General features: G+C 49.3%; 6 protein-coding genes and 3 non-coding genes across 9 annotated transcripts; 2 read left to right on the forward strand and 7 right to left on the reverse strand.

The window, feature by feature from the left end:
• Window positions 1–750: 750 nt before the first annotated feature.
• YALI1_C02550g (uncharacterized protein) lies at window positions 751–2,340 on the reverse strand (the record flags this gene model as incomplete). Its single annotated transcript, XM_501343.3, has 1 exon — window positions 751–2,340. The coding sequence occupies one exon, from the start codon at window positions 2,338–2,340 to the stop codon at window positions 751–753; it is 1,590 nt and encodes a 529-aa protein (XP_501343.1).
• Window positions 2,341–4,333: 1,993 nt separating this feature from the next.
• Window positions 4,334–4,407, reverse strand: YALI1_C02570r. Its single transcript has one exon. It is a non-coding gene; the product is annotated as a tRNA-Ala (tRNA).
• A 796-nt stretch (window positions 4,408–5,203) lies between these two features.
• On the reverse strand, window positions 5,204–6,175 carry YALI1_C02588g (uncharacterized protein; the record flags this gene model as incomplete). The annotated part of the gene is made up of 1 exon (XM_501344.3): window positions 5,204–6,175. The coding sequence occupies one exon, from the start codon at window positions 6,173–6,175 to the stop codon at window positions 5,204–5,206; it is 972 nt and encodes a 323-aa protein (XP_501344.3).
• A 1,351-nt stretch (window positions 6,176–7,526) lies between these two features.
• On the reverse strand, window positions 7,527–8,525 carry YALI1_C02611g (uncharacterized protein; the record flags this gene model as incomplete). Its single annotated transcript, XM_501345.3, has 1 exon — window positions 7,527–8,525. The coding sequence occupies one exon, from the start codon at window positions 8,523–8,525 to the stop codon at window positions 7,527–7,529; it is 999 nt and encodes a 332-aa protein (XP_501345.3).
• Window positions 8,526–9,390: 865 nt separating this feature from the next.
• Window positions 9,391–9,741, reverse strand: YALI1_C02624g (uncharacterized protein; the record flags this gene model as incomplete). Its single annotated transcript, XM_068282176.1, has 1 exon — window positions 9,391–9,741. The coding sequence occupies one exon, from the start codon at window positions 9,739–9,741 to the stop codon at window positions 9,391–9,393; it is 351 nt and encodes a 116-aa protein (XP_068138277.1).
• Window positions 9,742–10,129: 388 nt separating this feature from the next.
• Window positions 10,130–11,272, reverse strand: YALI1_C02639g (uncharacterized protein; the record flags this gene model as incomplete). The annotated part of the gene is made up of 1 exon (XM_501347.3): window positions 10,130–11,272. One exon carries the CDS (start codon window positions 11,270–11,272, stop codon window positions 10,130–10,132), a length of 1,143 nt encoding a protein of 380 aa, XP_501347.3.
• A 1,721-nt stretch (window positions 11,273–12,993) lies between these two features.
• YALI1_C02686g (uncharacterized protein) lies at window positions 12,994–15,954 on the reverse strand (the record flags this gene model as incomplete). Its single annotated transcript, XM_501348.3, has 1 exon — window positions 12,994–15,954. The coding sequence occupies one exon, from the start codon at window positions 15,952–15,954 to the stop codon at window positions 12,994–12,996; it is 2,961 nt and encodes a 986-aa protein (XP_501348.3).
• A 1,072-nt stretch (window positions 15,955–17,026) lies between these two features.
• YALI1_C02696r lies at window positions 17,027–17,098 on the forward strand. Its single transcript has one exon. It is a non-coding gene; the product is annotated as a tRNA-Cys (tRNA).
• Window positions 17,099–17,803: 705 nt separating this feature from the next.
• YALI1_C02704r lies at window positions 17,804–17,875 on the forward strand. Its single transcript has one exon. It is a non-coding gene; the product is annotated as a tRNA-Cys (tRNA).
• The last annotated feature ends 736 nt before the right edge of the window (window positions 17,876–18,611 follow it).

Consider the following 18,611-nt stretch of genomic DNA (forward strand, 5'->3'; position numbering starts at 1 on the left):
TCATCTCTAAGATGTCACGACTTTTCGACCTCCTCGACATTCCAGTCCGATGTTACAGTACTGCTCAGTGATACCAACCAGGGTGCATGTTCGCGCCTTTACAGTAGCTGTCACCCATCCTTCAGATCAAGCGTTCGAAGGAAACTGCTCGAGATCCACTACCCCAAAGAAGTCCACAGATTGCCAGCGGAGTTCAAGTAGCCTACATGATGTGAAGAACTACAGAAGACCTACCCCCTCCAAAACAGCTCTTGTAATCACAGCAAACTAATCACAGCAGACTAATCGCAGCAGACTAATCACAACAGACTAATCACCGCCGAAACTGATCACCGCAGAGACACCCAACACCGGATTCAACTAAACCGGTCATTCAGAGACTTGGACGGACTCCTTTCGATGCCAGAGCATCGGAAATGCACCGGAGATGCACATAAACACGCAACTCTCACATAATCTTTCCTTTGGGTAGCAGCTAACATACTTCCCCGTTAACGGCACAGTCGATAGCCGAGAACACCCGTTGATAAAGTGACCAATTTACTTAACAATTTTTGTGGAGAATGTGTTGGAGTGATGTAAACCCTAGCAACAATAAAATCACGTGATTCGTACCTACAAGCATGCGCAGTCACTTCTCGTATTTCAATCATATGCATCATTATATACTTTTCACAGTCCAGCCATTCTCGGCATGTTGAACTGTAGAACATCGTCACTGGGTCACCGGCAAGACTGCTCACTCACGGTCTAGCTCTGGGTAGGCATGATAACATCAGCCTTCTGGGAGGTGACATCCTCGTCTCGCCACTGGGTGGTCACGGTCTTGTACTGGGTCAGGAACATGACACCAGCCTTGCCGTAGAAGTTGAGGTCGCCCAGGAAGGAGCCCTTGTTTCCGGTGAAGGAGAACATGGGGAGAGGGACGGGGATGGGCACGTTGATACCAATCTGGCCGGCCTGGATCTGCTTCTGGAACTTGTTGCCTGCAGCACCGGATCGGGTGAAGATGGCAGCACCGTTGCCGTACTTGTTTCGGTTGATGAGACCAATGGCGTCGTCAAGATCGGTGGTATCAACGACAACAAGAACGGGGCCGAAAATCTCCTGGTCGTAGCACTTCATGCCGGGCTTGACACCGGTGATGATGGTGGGGCCAATGAAGTTACCGTTGGGGTACTTGGCGGGGTGCTGTCCTCGGCCATCGAGCAGAACGGTGGCTCCCTCGTCGATGGCAGACTGGATCAGAGCCTCACATCGGGCCTTGGCGGCGGGGGAGATGACAGGTCCCAGATCGGCGTCAGCCTCAAAGCCACCGTTAATGGTGAGCTTCTTGGCACGCTCGACAAGCTCGGGCATCCACGAGCCGGTGCCCTGGGTGGTGACCAGGGTGGACAGAGCCATGCATCGCTGGCCGGCAGCGCCAAAGGCAGCGCCGACAATGGAGTTGAGAGCAAAGTTCTTGTCAGCATCGGGCATCAGAACGCAGTGGTTCTTGGCGCCCAGGTTGGCCTGAACTCGCTTACCGTTGGCTCCGCCTCGCTGATGGATGTGCTTGCCGGCAGCATCACCTCCAACGAAGGAGATGGCCTTGATCTCGGGGGCGTCACAGATGAAGTTGACGGTGGGGGCGCCTCCGTGGATAATGTTGACGGTTCCGGGAGGGGCACCGGCCTCGGTGATGAGCTCGGCGAGGATGAGAGCAGCGCCGGGATCTCGCTCGGAGGGCTTGAGGATGAGAGTGTTACCGGTCACGAGAGCCAGGGGGATGGACCAGAGGGGCACCATTGCGGGGAAGTTGAAGGGAGCAATGGCGGCGACGACACCGAGAGGCTCACGGTACATTTCGGTTCGCATGTTCTTGGCCACCTCCAGGGACTCGCCCATGAGGGTGTTGGGGATGGAGCAGGCCTGCTCGGCCACCTGAAGGCCACGGAGCACGTCTCCCTTGGCATCGGCAAAGGTCTTGCCCTGCTCGAGGGTGATGGAGGCGGCGAGTCGGTCCCAGTTGTCTCGGATCAGACGCACAAAGTTGAAAGCCACCTGTTGTCTGTGCATGATGGAGGTGTCTTTCCAGGTGAGGAAGGCCTTCTGGGCGGCCTCGACGGCCTGTCGCATCTCCTCGTCGGTGGACTGGGGGACTCGCGTCACCAGGTTGTTTGTTGCGGGGTCATGGAGATCGAACCAGGTGGTAGCCTTGGAGGCGACTGCTTGGCCGTTGATGAACGCCTTGGTGTCCACGGGGTTCTCGATTTTCGCATGGGTAGTGGGGTAGGCAGTGGAGTAGAGCCGGGTGGAGGTCTGGACCACTCGAGCCAGTCGGGTCGATCTGCTGAGCATTGTGTGGGCGGAGGTGTGAAGGGAGAAAGTTGGAAATGTTAGTTTTTGGGTAGGCTGGGGGTATATATATACTTGGGTGCGGTAAACGTGGGGTGAGAGAGACGAAGGTTAAACCATGCAGGATGGAGAGGATAAAGAGGGGGCAAAGGACCACCAAAAAGGGGGCTTTGGGGGATAATGTGGGAAATATGAACACGTTAATAGATTCTGGGCGACGAGCTGATCAAAACGCACTTTTCATATTTCCATTATCCCCCCTACCGCGCCCTTAAACTACACCCCTTCGGACCACTCCAATAGCCGTGTAGATAGTATATAGTCTACATGGTACGCACAGGACTGTGGGGTACGCACTAATACCAAACGAGTCAGCTTTTCGCGTCAAACACCCCACCGGTTCAAACTCTGTCTTGAATCACTCAATTGAAACGAGCTCGTCAGGCACAGGTCCGTTTTGTGGCCTCGAAAAGCTTGCGACGTGCTGGAATTGTCTCTCCCGGCCATTTCTCGGCAGCTGTCCAACAAAATGATAGGCTTTTGGGTTTGTCGAAATCGGGCTCTTGGGCGCTGGAGACGTGGTTTTAGCCGCCAAACTACGTGCTGCTCTTACATACCTGTCTTTGCCGGTCATTTATTGGGCGTTAAAAAGGTGTAATTAGCGTCGGAGTCACTTTCACTGTGGGAGTTGTATTCTTGCGAATCTTGACTGATTTTTTTTAATTTTTTTTAATTTTTTTTGGCACGGAAATTTCACCGTATTCTGTAGTATGCACCCCGCACCGCATCGGACCCGGTGCGGTGCGGCCAAAATGCGGATGCAGCTTTTGTTGAGACGGTTTGTGGTTTATATATCAGGTTAAATGGGTTAATGGGCCCAGTATGGGTCGAAATAGGGACTTTAGCCGATCGTTTAGCACGTGGAGATGGTGTATTGATACGTGGTATCTCCAGAAACACAGCAAATGCACTTTTAGCCGCCGACCAAACGTGCTGTGTCTGGAGACAAATCTAGATACGGTAGTTGGAGGGTCTAAATCCTATCTGGTGTTGAAAAGAGCATCTCCGGACAGCTGGTCGGCTATTCCACACACATTTAGCCGCCCAAACCCACCGTATCGCGGTATCGCCGCATCGCCGCATCGGAGGCTCTGTTGGCCTCGCAGTCCACATGGCCCTTTCTTAGGCGGTTAACTCTATGGGGTGAAAAGTTTGGCCGTGCATTGTCGTATGCACAACACCATTATGGGGATTTTAGCCGCGAACCTGGTTGAAGAGCTGTGTTTGCAGTCTGGTAGCAAGTCGGTCTGTAGGACGTCATTATCTAAGCTGCGTTTATTAGGTGTCAGGTACAATAGTGGGCATGTCTTGCTAGGGAATGTCTGGCTAACCAGCCTAGGTACCGTAGTGGATAGCGATGGCTAGAGCTGAGATCGTAATGGTTGTATTCACTAGGGTTGTCTCGATACGTCTTCAGGCAACACAATTAATGGCTGACAGCGTTGGCTCCACTGGGGCGCTCCACTGGGGCATCATCTATTGACATGAGTACGCTACATACTGTACCATATCGCAGACTATTACCGCATCTATTGACATGAGTACGCTACATACTGTACCATATCGCAGACTATTACCGCAAGTACACGGCACATTGACGAGTAAAAAAGTGCGAAAGTAGCTATCAGTCCAAATTCCTGGTGATGACTCTCTCTTCGCAGATCCAGAGCAGAGTAACGAAAGAGTCAAGACCTGAAAACACGATCCATAATGAATGCACCCTTTGGACAGACGGAGGAAGGTGTTTCAGAAATCAGGATAGACCCAACATGTCCAAGACATGTCTCAAATGTCACTATTATCGCCGCTTCACCCTAGAGTAATGAAAGTCAGTACATACTGTAGTCCGAAAACTTGTCGAGACAGCCCTAGAGAAGCAAAAAATGGACATACTGTAGTTCAAATACTTGTCTCGACAGCCCTAGAGGAGCAAAAATGGACGACACCGGAATCGAACCGGGGACCTCGCGCATGCTAAGCGCATGTGATAACCAACTACACCAGACGCCCACGTTTTTTTTATTTCAAAAGTCGTTACCACCACCATCTAAACGCTGTAAAATTTCGCGAAAATCCGAAAAGAGGATAATTTAGGGATACTTTGAGAACGAAATCATGTTTATAAGGCCTGGTTTAGTCATTAAACAACTTTCTGCAACCATATTACCACTTTAATGTTGATTATTGTCGTCTTGTTCTGAGACGAAACCTGGAGTGAGCCGGATTGCACCCGGGCGTCTCATCATTGGAGCAGGAACCAAACTACTCCATATAGATACTTGAAAGAACTGACAAACAAACATTAACAGCTTCCTCATCAATGGCGCCGCATTATCGCCCAGAGGAATGTCTACTATACCTATATATATTCCTGTCTATGGAGAACTGGAGTACACCCAAGAGTCGCCGAACCTGCCTGACTGTCGCCTGCTAAGTAATTCGACATTTATTCATACCTCTTGATAGACAATAGTTATACCCTACGAGATATTGCTCATCTACGCCCTTCTGACTCGTCTGCCCAATCTTGTAGGACAAGATGAAGTTGAATCCCAGTACATACCCCGTCAGTCTGATCCTTGCCCTTAGCAACTCGTCGTTTTTACATGAACTTGCACTCACCAACCAAGTCTGAACCCCGAGCACTCGCCTGGGGACATTCATATTACTAATAAATACTCTTCTAAATTATTGAAGGGCTTGGGAACACAAGTCCACAGCTCACCGTCAAGTCAACATATAGTGCGTAGCAGAGAGCTGGTATGATGGGAACGTGTCTCTCAGACGCCTGTCACGTAAGGTGCTCTTATTCCTCCTCACTCGACGACAACTCCTCCTCCTCTCTCCTACCGCCTGCGTAACCCCGTAGACTCATAGGTCCTCCACCTCCAGCAGGCATGTTCCAGCTATGTTTGGGCTTGTTATCATGCGAGTCGTCCACGATCATCATCACGTCTCCGTCATCGTCCTTGGAAAACTGCTCCAGCGACTCCTCCAGCTCGTTGGCCAGGTCTCCGAAATCGTCCAGGTCCGCGTCCACGTCTGACTCCGACGACGAAGCTGCCGCTGTTGGCGTCGAGGTGGGCGGTCGTTTTGCAGCAGGCTTGGCCACCGGTTTGGGGGCCGCCTTCTTCGGTGCGGTCTTCTTGGCCGGGGCCTTTTTGGCCGGGGCCTTTTTGACCGGCTCCGGCTTCACGTCCTCCACCTCCTCCAGACCCATGTCTGCCTCCATGAGCTCCGCTTCCAGCCGTGCGGCCTCTGCGGCCTCCTCCGCGGCCTGGGCCTTTGCTGCCGCTGCTTCCTTGGCCTCCCTGGCCTCGATTTCCCGCTTCTTGCGCAGCTCCTCCTCAGATACAATCTTGCCTGCTCCCGGTAAACTGATTCCCAGACCGTCTGTGGACTCTGGAGAGGCCGTCCGGGTCGCACGTGACGCCCCCACAGTGCCAGCTCCCGCAGCCTTGTCCCGTGACACCCGCAAAGTCGCATCCAATGGATGAAGCACGTACGAGTTGCTGGGGGCGTCCCAAACCAGCACACACTCCAGGTCCGACGCCGGCGCCACCCCTCCGGAGAAGGTGTGTGTGCCGTTCCCGCCGCCGCTGCCTCGAAGCACCCAATTGCCCTTGTCCTTGTCCTCCTCCAGCTGCATTTTGCTCTTGTGATCCAGCGAGTCGGGATGGAACCCGTACCGAATCGACACCATGTCGCCGAGCGGGTTGGGGCCGCCGCTTTTGCGTCCGCGCTTGAGTAGCTCAGGGCTTACCGTCACTTTGTGCATCGTTATTGTCGTTGTAGTGGTGCCGAGGTGGTGGAGTGTGACAACAGTAGCAGGCTTGGTCTTAGCTCACAATGCACATACAGGAGCTTAGGGTAATTGCAGCAGCGTTTGGCGTGTAGGCTTATGGAACTGGATAGAGAGGTTAGGGTAGGGACAAATTTCTGAGTCAGCAGGAGCGTGAGTTTGGTGTGGTCACGTGATGGTGAACCGCGGTGGACGACGACTCTTTTCTTGTCTTTTTACTGTTATTGTGAGCCACGGTACGTTGTTGGTGGATGTAGTTTGTTCCATTATCTACTTGCCAATTGAACTAAAGTTGGGCGATAAATGGGTGTAAAATGGGTGATAAATGGGTGTAAAATGGGTGTAAAATGGGTAAAATGAGTGTAAAATGAGTGTAAAACGAGTGTAAAATGGGTGTAAAATTGGAGAGGGGGAAGGGAGAGATTACGAGTTGTAGGGGGCTGTGGAGGTTCAAAATCAGGGGAAATTGGAGACAATGGAGGAATTCAGTAAAATTCGGGGTCCTGATCTGATCTCTGGTCGCTATGATTGCTTGGAATATTGATGTCATGTGTTCAACTTGGTCTCGTATTCAGACTCCTCGACCACCACAGTAAGTGATGATAGACCATCGCTATTTGACCAATAACGACGTGGAATTTGGTGGAGAAGTACGCTGACGGAAATATAGACTTGTTTATTTTCACATATCTGTTTTAATCTGACTCAGTGACGCCCCAGCCAGTGTTTTGATGTCCCTTTTCTTCCCTTTCGCCTTTCGCCATTTTGTTGAAGTTACTTGAGGAGAAAACTCCGCCGAGGATCCATACAGATACTATAGATTTCCAATTGGGATATTACTTGACATTTACTTGGAAGGTACTTGAAACTTACTCGACAGATGGACATCAATACGATCAGACAACGCCGCTTAGAGCTCACACCGAACTATGACAAGGCGTAATAAAACGTGTAGCAATTGAATCTAGATTGTATGCAGATTCTGAATCACCCCTTATCATTTTTGGTGTGGGCATATCGTGTCTCCAAAACCCCGTCCAACTTGCTACAGAAGTCGAGTCTGAACAGAAGATCTCTGAAGATTTGGCCAAGTTTTCTGGCAAAAGAGCACCATCGACGTTATCATGTGTCGTCTCTAGGCCTAGAAGAACGGCTACTCTCTATGAAGAGTTCAGAGAAAGTTTTGCTAGTAAGACGCCGCAGTTGATACCAGGATGAAGGGCTTTCAGCTGAGATACGGAATCTGAACAGAGAGATACACATCGAGCTTCTCTCGGAATTTCCTTTGGAGTATGTCGAGTAGAGCACAGTATCATGGCGCATACCCCTACTCAACCTTCCTCCGCTTTCTGGACATGGCGACGGAGACATCTGAAAACAAACTAATGAGCTCATTCTTCTTCAAATGCTGGATCTGGTCATCGAAATCCTCCACTTCGGGCATCATCTGCTCAATCTTTTTAGAAGCAAAGTCCCTCACATGGTCATTCTCAGCTTCGAGGCTCTTTCTCCATAGATAGATGGCTTGCTCAATATCAACGTGCCCCTGCTCCCGCTTCAACCATGTAGTGGCTAACTGGACAAGTTCAGGAAGCTCGTACCTCTGAGCATATAAAATGAGATTAGCAGCGTCCATCAAGGTCAGATCGAGCACTTCGCCGTAGAGATATCGTACCAGAGCCTCGAGGGTGGTCTTAGGCATGGACAATTTGACCCTCCTTTTCTGCTCAATCTCCCGCATGTTTTTCGAAACCATCATGCCTTTGAAAAAGGGCCACAGTCCCTCCATGACAGACCTGTGCACCTCGATCTTGTCCCCGTCCTCGCATATCAGTGTGAAGTCTGGCTCGGAATCCTGTCTGATTCGAGAGAGACCTGTCTTGTGAATGGAGGTTTGGCCGGTTAGAAAGTCCGCCATTCCGGACTCGATATGGGAGTCGAACTTCCGAAAGTCGACTGTAGACCATGCATTGTCCAACGTGAGCAAGAACCCGGAAAACAAAAAGGTATCCTGGTCGATCGCGAAACAGGTGTCGGTGGAGTCTCTACTCGCCATCATTATCGAGTGAGCGGAGGAGTGCACGACGTTTTCTTTGTTGTTGTAGAACTTCAGCCAGATGTCCGACCGCTCCTCTCGGTCCCCTTCGACGGGGTCTCCGAAGACGAAGTAAAAGATGCCGACATTTTGCAGCTCGCATTGCGCGTACACATTCCCTTCAATGTCCTGGTCGAACTGCTCGCGCGTCGCAGGCGTTTCATCTCCTCCTAGGCTGAGAGATTTGAGGCTGTTGGGCGACGTTTTCCGCGTAGATTTGCGTCTAGCCATCTTCTGATTGTGGCAGTTGATCCAACTAATTTTGTTCGTGTCGCGTTCAATTTAGGTGTTGACGCGTTAAGCCTCGATTACGCATGACTAAAATTATATTAAAATGAAAAATGAAAAACGAAAAATGCAGAAATTAAAAAAAAAATTGAAAAAAACTGACAAAATAGAGATATATATACTGACAACAGAAAAATACCGACAAAACAGAGAATGTTGTTGATAAAAGAGAAAATACAGACAAAAACAACTGCGGCGTTTGTTTCGGACACAAGAACATCCAATGCAACAGTTATTCACGTACTGTACTGGAAAGCTGCAAGGCTCCATCCTAAGCCGCAGAAGACTCGTCACGCCGGGTCTACTTCCGACAACTCCTGTCTGAAGACTCAGTGAACTCTCCGTGAGTAAAGGTATACATTTCTAATCCCCTACTCAGCCCCCCTCCCCCTCATCTTATCAGCCATGGCGACCGAGACTCTGAAAACAACGTGACCAGTTCATCCTTCTCAGATGCCATATCTCGGGTTGAGGACTCCACCGCTGGCATAAGCTGCTGGATTTTCACAGAAGCGTGGTCTCGGATTTGTTCTTCCTGTTCCCTGGAACTCTTCTGCCACACACACACACACAGCGCTAGCTGAGAGTCCATGGGTTCACAGTTGACCTTGGTTTCGGTCAACTGCAGCAGCTCGGACAGATGGTACATTCACGTATTGAGAAAGAGATTGGCGGCTCGGTGAAACTCCATTCGCAGCTCTCCCCCGTACAGATCTCTTCCCGTACAGATAGCTCATCAGCACATCAAGTGTGCTTGGGCATGGACAACTGGGCCCGATGCTGAGGTTCGTCTTCCTGCTTTTACACATCATTGCACGAAAGAGACGCTATACTCCCTGCAAAACTGTTTTGTGGACTTCCATAGTCTCTCATCTTCACTCTGCGCCTTGAAATCCGAGCCTGCGGTTCCCTGATGCGAGAACCAAGGTCTGTTTGGTGAGAAAGTGGGCCGTTCCCCATCTGGTCGGTGAGCTGAGTCGGTGCGGTCAATGGCGAAACTGGCAGCACCCGTTAGTTTCCTCCTCGACACCAGTACTCCGGATTGATATATCAGTGTCTTTCGTTGTCGTTGTAAAACTGCAGACATACACTGAGCCAGTCGGGGCCGTTTCTGTCGCACTTGACAAGGTAGAAGACTCCCACATCTCTGAGCAAGCATTGGCAATCTTGTCCTTTATTCCGTCCTCAAACTTCTCCCTGGTGTGCTCTTGATACGGTACAAGTACAGTATGTGAATTACTTGAAAAATCACTTCACATGGTCTCAAGTGGTCAATTGAGTACGCCTCAATACCCCAACGACCACCTCACTACACTACAAACACATCTATAACCCCATTTATACTATATAAACACGTAAATTACTGTCCACGGGAACGCTAGCGTGGCTCTGACCACTCGTTTCGCATCCCGTATCCTTTTTCTGACTTGCTGTCTTCCTTTTCTGTCTTCTTGAGCTGCCTCAGACCATCAGCACCCAAGACCGTCGCAGAGGTACTTGTATGGCGCCACGACGCTCAGTCACTCCTGCCAACTATCATACCCTGTTTAAACATTGTAGCCTGCTCTGAGGAAAATCTTCTCAATCTCCTCCAGACTCTTGTCCGAGTACCACTCCTGTTCCAGCAGCTGCTTGAGCTCAACAATGGCCTGGGTGACATTGGCTTGGTCCTGGGCGACAATCTGAACCACGGACTTCTTGTCGTGATCGCTCTTGAGCGAAATGAAAGCTCCCGAGTTCTCCCGCAGCTGCTTGATGTTTGCTCCTCCTCGTCCAATCACGGTGCCCACCATATGGTCTGGGATAATGAGCCTGATTTTCGCAAACTGGCCACGCTGCGCCAACTTGGTATGCGAGTGATAGTTGATGTCTGTTCTGGGCAGAATGTGGGCTCGGGGGAGATCAGAGCTCTTCTTGAACGGAGTCTGGTGCTCCTGCATCACCAGCTCATGCACAAAGCGGGCCACCTCGTCGAGATCAGCAATCTTCTTGACGTTGACAATGAGCAGTTGGTCACGGGAGTCGGGAATCAACTGCTTGTTCACACTGATGGAGTTGCTAGTCGACGGTCTGCCTCCATACATGGCGTTGCACAGATGGTCAAACTTTGCTGCCACACTGTTGGTGACCGAGAACCGCAACTGGCCCGATCCTGGCTTGAGCGATAGTCCGTCGGCGTCCCGCTGAGGCCGGCGAGTGATAATCTCTCGATACATGTCTGTGATAGCCTGAGACAGCTTTTCGGCGTCTCGAGCCACCTGCTCGTTCGTGGTTTTGTCGAGATTCTCCTCGCTGTCGCACTTGATTCGCACCGATCTCGACGACGAGGCATTGACAAACGGAGACAGATTGAGAGCGTATAGATTGTGCTGCGATCTCAGCTGCTGGATCACCTCGCCCCGGTTCCTGAGCAGCGCCGACACCTCGAACGGCTGCAGAAACAGCCGGAACCGGTTGTTGGATGAGCGTTTGTAGGGCGTCTTAGATTTCGGAGCGCCCTTGAGTTTCTGACCTCCGGTAGTCTGTCTTTGCTGTCCTTTGTGGGTCCGGTTCAGTGTCTTTTGTTGTTGATTGTGGTCCATGCGTTCTCCGTTGTTGGCTCCATTCTGCACCCGGTCTATCGACTTGAGAATGACGGCGGGATCCGGCGTTTTGGCAGACGACGCGAGCGTATTAATTCGGCGGATCATGGCGGTATACACAGCGTTCGGTCGTGTCAGGTCAAGTCAGGTCGAGTAGTCCTGTTGAAGTCGGCTCCACCAGGCCTTGCATTTTTCACCACCTAAAAAAATAAGCCTTTTTCTCCCACTTATCGAACTTTATATGTGCAGCGTGCGAAAACGGCCAAAAACGCGGAAAAAAGTACTAGTTTGTATGACAAAGATTCTGTTTGAAGAGGGAAAATTACGTAATACAACTTTCTGATTACGATTATGTAATAATATCCCCCCATTTGCGTTCCCATTGCCAAATTCAACACTCCCTAACCCCCCCGCTCTGGAAACCTAATTACCCCGGAGATGGAAACAATTGGGAGTTTCATGATTGGCTGTGGGTCTCATTCTCCGGAGCGGGAAGGGGGTGGATGTCACGTGCCAGGGAATGGAGTCACGTGTCAAACTGGATTTTTTTATTCTCGGCTTATTCAAGTCACGTGAACCCCCCTACAACCCCCGCGTGTCTGCTCATTCACTGCTACAGCTCGCGCGACTCCAACCAGGTATCTTCTGCTGTGCAGATCAGAAGAAGAAATTTCAGGAACTGAGACAAATGACCTGAAGCAGCATGTCGGAGGGGATCTAGCGGGAAAAATGTAGGGTAAGAGCGCGGGTGTTAGTCATCGGAGGGATGGGTTGAATGTTAATGGGTGAATAATGTGCCAATGGGCTTGTTGAGGTGTGCTTTTACGACGTTTCCAGGCCCATTTCGTTCTGTCTTTATCCCAAGGTTATTTAGTTGACAATTACTTGGGTGAAAAATCCCACTGGGGCTGCCAATTCGACCTTCCAGAGATGCTGAAAGAGTGTGGGAAGTAGCTTTCTGTAGCTCCTGGGCTGATATTGACATTTAGCCAATAATATCCCATATTTGACTAACAAAATCGGTGGTTGTATGGGTTTCAGGGATCTTCATGCGCCTAATTTTACTTAGATTTTGTTAGGTCAATGTATCAGCATAATGTATCGAAATGTTGAGCACATTTCGGCCAACATTACGAGCAAGTTCGGCCAAAGTAGCGAGCAATTTCGACCAAAGTAGCGAGCAAATTTGGTCTAAAGATACCCACGAGGTCATGGGATACCGTCTCCAGTTCATTATGGGTCTGGAGTCGTCGCTAACGTGATTGTGATGACTATACAGTACGTTCGCTCTACACACGGGGACTCCAGTCGTCGTATAATGTGCTGTAGGGAGTTTTACGGGCGTAAGTCTCGAGGAATCTGTTACGGAGGAGTAGAAACCACTAACTGCTACATTTTTGAGAAGTTTTCGGTCTATTTCAGAGTTTCATGTTTTCTTCTGTTCCGGCCAATCCATTAGTTGACAATTACTTGAATAAAAAGTCGGCGGAGATAAAACATCGGCACTCTGAAAGATACCACAGGGATAGAAATAAAACTAGTACTTGCGTGATGGACGACATCTTTATTAAGGAGAAAAGAACCTCCATTATTTCTCTCTTCTGGGAGACTTTCCTGACTCCGCCATTGGTCACTATTACTTAGGTTTAGTTGACATCTGCCAACAAAAAAAAAAAAAAAAAAAAAAAAAAAAAAAAAGCCACCCAGGCAGAACACCAGTAGTTCGCATCTATTATGATCTACGCACTAAAATGCCTTCAGATAAATACAATGCAATTTATTACCGGAACGGTGAACTTGGTAGAAGCAAACTGGACCTTCGCCCTTTTCTACTCCACCTCCTCTATGGTTGGTCCAAAATCATATCCCATCTCAATATCTCCATCCTGGTCCTGTCCTTCCTTCTTTGGCCCGTCGTCAGACTCAACCTCCTCAACGACCGGCTCGGGGGTCTCCTGGGCCGGCCTCTCGTCAAACGTAGTCTTATTTCTCGATCTACCATTGAGCTCCTCAATCAAAGGGGCGTACGTCTCTTCGAGCCAGTCCTCCTCGTCTTCAGAATCACAGAGGTACACCTGCTTATGGTCTTGCACCTTGAGAGTGTCACTGGCCCACTTTTCGGAGCCGTACAGATTCTCGAAATGGTAGTTATCCAACTCCCGGCGGCGGTCCGGATGCCACCACAGAGCTCTTCTGTATCGGCGCCGTTTCCGAGGCTGCTCCATACCTCCATCAAACTCATTGGCAATAGTCGTTCCAAAAAGAGTCTGGTCCCATGGATGCAGACCGTTGATATCACTGGGGCGTTTTCGGGCAGGAGGGTCCAGATTGTAGGGACCAGGGGCCAGACAATGCCAGGAACGATTGGCCTTGAACGGCTTGTTGAACATAGGAGGCAAGAAATCGGACTCCAGCCAATATGACTCTCTCAGCCGAAGCCATCCGTCCTGTGTATCTACAGGCTCCTCCTGCTGCTCTTCTGCAATGTCCTGCAAAACTGCCAATTCAGCCCTCATCTCGGGAGGAGTGTATCCGAGGTTTCTCTGCCAGGGGCGTCTCCATTCTCCATACCAAGTAGGCTGGTAGATACTCCTCATACGGTCTACTCTCGTGCCATATTCGGACTCCTTGTCCGCTCGCAGCTGAACCAACGGCCTATTCCTTAGCACAGGAAGATCCCTCATCTCGGACTCATCCTCACACCACCACTCGGGAACCTGTCCTTGTCGTTCCAGATGCATCAAGGTGTCGAAGTGCTGCTTGAAAATCGCCCTCCGCTGGTCGTCAACACTTTTATTGCTTCCATGTTCAGCTTGCAGTTCAGCTCCAGCCCACTTTCTGAACCCGTGCTCCCACTCTCTAGAGTCTCTGAATCCATACAACGGGTGGGCGTGCCGTCTCCACACCTCACCAGTAGAAGCCACAGCATTGAACGTCATCACCTTGTGCAGCTCGTTGTACGGAGTGAGCTCAGCGTAATTGCGATGGGCGTTCTCCGCATAAAACAATGGATCCACAGGTCGAATAGGAAGACCCGAAGGGATGGTGTAATGATGCTTAAACAGAAAGGCTGACGCCTTCTTCCACGTGATGTATTCAAACCGCTTCTTGCGGAAAAAGACCCTCTGCAATCGATCGCTGAAGATTTGAAATGAATCGCCCATAAAATATTTGACTTGGTTGCTTGGCTTCGTCATACGGCGCACGTGCCTGAAAATGTCGAAAATCACGTCTCTGTGCCGCAGAAGACTGTGGCCCAGGAGCTCCTGCAATGGCTTACTAAGCCCGTAAAGCCGGGTCTCAAACGGATCGGAGTCCTTGGGATCCACATCAAAATCCTGGTCTCCATCCGCATCAAACATTTCGTCTAAGTAAGGATCTACATCTGGCGCATCATCCAGATATTCGTCCACTAGATAGACAGGGATAGGCTTGATATCACGCGGCCGGCCCCACCACGTTCTGCTGGAAAGCATGTAGTTGTGCGTGGATGCCTTTGCGATGCCCCAGTCTCTCTCAAACCGTAGGAGCGATGCGGTGCGGTCAGGCGTAGGAATCGAAAACAGCACGCGGTCTAGAATGTACTGCCTTTCGTTGGTGATGCTCTTGTGTTTTGATTTCAATTGACCTAGCGTCTCGTCGTTGTTGATTCGCTCAGGGTCTAAACGCAAGTTTGCATCCTGATCTTTGACTAGATCGACGGTGAGGTCAAGAGAAGCCCATTTGGCGCGTGCAGCTGCGATCCACCCCTGGAAAACGTGCTTGAGATCGCCTTCAGAGCCCATAACATGCCGCAACTCCGCCACAGACACCTTGTACGTGTCTCTGATCATTTCGACAATGTTCATTTCTTCGGTCAACATGGCGCCTGGGTCCGGAACGGGAGAGGTTTCGAGTATTTCCGAGTCGCTCAGATCATCCGCAGCGGGATAATAGAATTCCACGCCCTCAAACGAGTCTGTATAACCGTTGATAAGATTATCGGCGTACTTAAGAGGTCTTTGACTGTCGGCAGTCTCGTCTCTGATGGTCCTGGTCGGCTTCATATTCTTGTCCTCCCTCCCTCTTTTCTTGTTCTTCTTGTCTTTCTTCGCCCTCTTCTTGTCTTCGTTTTCCAGTCGCAGCCGTCTCAGTTCCTTCAACCTGACCCTCATTTTGTCTCTCTCCTTCAACCCAGAGGAGTACCACAAGACTTGGGGATCGCCCACGTGTTTATCGGGGTCCATTCCGGCCTTGTCAATCTTGCTGAAATGCACCACAAACATGCCTCTGATCAACAGAATCAAGTCCTCTTTTTCCTCCTCGTCGAAATTGTACCCTGTAATGTCCATAATCCGTTGTAACGCTCCATGGACAGACACGTCATAAACACGACTGTTTTCCAGGTACGCCGCAACAATGCCCCGGTACTTGGCGAGCTGTGAAGGCAAAGAGCTGTCCATCTTTTGCCATACCTCATCTTCGTCGGCACTGTCGCTGTAGGGTTGTTCGAATTCGAAATGCATTCTCTGTGGATATGATTCCGCATACCCTTGCATTTTGGGTCCTGTGCCGTTTGTAGTCCGCTGTTGCCGAGTTGGTGGCGGTTTGGAGTCGTGTGGCACCTCCATCTCGGTCTCTTCCTCCTCTTCCTCCTCTCCCACCTCCTCTTCCAGCTCTCCCTCCTCTGAATTGATCACTAGCTCATCGTCGTCCGACACACGTGGCCGCGCCTCCAGGGAGGGCTCGTCACGTGCATGGTCACGTGTCGACCCCGCGCCGCTCATCGACCCTCCTTTTCTTCGGGTCATGCTGTTCTGGTGTGTGGTGTGGCAAAGCCTGAGAACGGCACTCCCTTTTTTTTTTCCAATATCTGGGTTCGATTATGCAGACTAAAGTTTGGGGAGCGGGGGAGGAGATTCGTGAATAGCATGCCATTGCGGTCACGTGGAGAGCTGATTTTTGTTGTTGAAGATTGAGAATGTTTGTATGACTAATGGAGCGTGTTCGGAGTTGAAAAATATCTGTTTTTGGTCGACTTTTGAACACCGTCTGTCGGCAAACGCGCCACTTGAGGGACGCCTAGCTAGTACACCGTTACAGCACCTCAACAGATCTATATAGGTCACAGGTGGAGCCCCAGAGATTGTCAGCTGGGATCTGTGGCAAGTCATAAAGGGCTGATTACTCGCCTGGACGGAATTTCATCAACAGCATCTTCAACGATCATCGGGTCACAGGCATCTGAAGTCGTGCCTTCAACCTGATTGCTAAAAAGTAGATAGAGGTGAAAATAGTAGGAAAAGGTCTATTTTTGAGGTGTCGGGTAATTATTCGGAGATGTGGGGTGTTATTAATACTCTTAGATGACCATTTTGAACACTTTTCGTGAAGACAGTGAGGTTTTTGAGACGACATTTTTTCGCGGTATGTTTGGACTTTAGTTAGATTTTAGTGAAGTTACACATTTGTCTAACTAACAGCAAAAAATCTACTTAGCTAACAGTTAGAATAACAACCCACATTTAGTTATCTGATAGTTAATGTAACAATCTTCAGTCCAACTGCAACCTCATCGACATATCCATCAGTAAGAGCCCATTCATATACCGATAGCAGTCATTAAATCTTCTTGTTTTTCTCCGCCAATTCACTCTCATCACTACCACCTCTGTCTATCATTTCGTCACCGTGAAAACTCCTCCGACAGGTCGTGAACACCATAGAAACAACCTCAATTCTTTTTTTGGTAGTAATCTCTCAAATTGAACATTACGTAGATATGCCAGCGACTCCCATGAGCGTCAAAAGCGCAATTTTCGCTGGAACAGTTTCTCAAACCCACAAATATATTGAACGGGTGGTTTTTTTAATAAAAAATCAGGTCCTATGGCACAGCGGTAGCGCGTGAGATTGCAAATCTTAAGGTCCCGAGTTCGAATCTCGGTGGGACCTCTCTTTTTTGGATATTCCAAAACATAAGGCTTTTTTTTGCTTCTCAGAAACGTACCGGGCATTGTTAGAGTGTGTAGCAGTGGTTTCTCTTTTAGGAATCAAAATCCTTGTCTTTTGCCACAGTCAGGAGAAGATCAAGAGACCTACAAGAAGGACAAGAAGTGTAGGTGGTGAGGTTCATAGTTGCCTTTGGACAAGCGAATTGAAAGTGTCATCCAAGTACCCATTCAATAGTCAACCGCAATTCTCCACGAGTCAACCGCCATTTTCCACTTGTGGTTCTTTTCTCCCTCCTCAATACCTCGTGCATACATTGACACTCACCCCAAGATACCTTCAGAACCATGGAAAGCAGCAGAATCGTCTCAAATCCTAATGACTTCAACATAGAATCGCCCAATTGACATCTTGAAAAAGCCTCGATCACCTAGTCCCCAATCACCACCCTCCTATCAACTTCTATGCGCCCCTCTTCTCCCTAGATCAACCGAACCTTGATCTTCAACTCGCAAATTTCACAGCCCCATAAAGTACCGTTAACGCGTGTTTTTCGGTCCAATTTAAAGAGGATGGTAATCTCTTAGCAACAATAAATTACCAGTCGCTAATATCCCTTCTCTGACACGTCTGTGGGACTCAAAAATGGCGTGCGAATTTTTGCATTCCTCACATCCTCGTGGCTTGTTGATGACCCTTTTCAAGAACGGTCCTATGGCACAGCGGTAGCGCGTGAGATTGCAAATCTTAAGGTCCCGAGTTCGAATCTCGGTGGGACCTTCTCTTTTTTCTTCTCATCTGTATGTATTGTTTTTGGGGTTCGTGAAACGTCAGACAAGATCTGCACATTTTTGGCAGCAATCACCCCTCGAGGAGGATAAGGTTTTTACGCGAAACTTTACTTGACCCTCTACTTGAGCTATAAGCATATAGTTGGACTTTTACATGTATCTACCATCAGTAGAATACTGCCTTTAGGAGCATGAATACTGACAATGTGGTAAAGTAAACTCCATAATGACATTACCACAGTCATAAAGTATTTGTGATACAGTTTTAAGCACAATTGCCGCAGGTTTTACCCGTCATATCACACAATGTATTAGAGCCTCTACTGCCGAAAACACCAGAGGACGTGGCGTAGGAGAGATAAGGAGCCAGAGTCGGCAATAGACCATGAAGAGTTCATTTCACCACTCTTTTGCCAATGGCCCAAGTTTTTCAGTTCGATCTGGGTCTTTTTCCCGCGTACTTCTCCAGTACAAGTAGTGATTGGATTGGGGTCAAGGGAGTGAATTGGATCTAAGTAAAGTCTAAGTAAATTGGAGCGTCTTCAAGATACAAAAACCGCAATATCGCAAAATATTCTATTACAATGCAGAATTATTAATATATAACCCTACTAATAATTCCATTCTCTACAACTTTTTGTGCTGAAATTTCTCCCACCTTGTCCGGAACATTGAATTTGAACCTCCAGGTGACTTTTTCTTCAATAAATCGTCAACAAATCTTC

The sequence above is a fragment of the Yarrowia lipolytica genome, chromosome 1C (genome assembly GCF_001761485.1).
Source record: "Yarrowia lipolytica chromosome 1C, complete sequence".
Classification (NCBI taxonomy): Eukaryota; Fungi; Ascomycota; class Dipodascomycetes; order Dipodascales; genus Yarrowia; species Yarrowia lipolytica.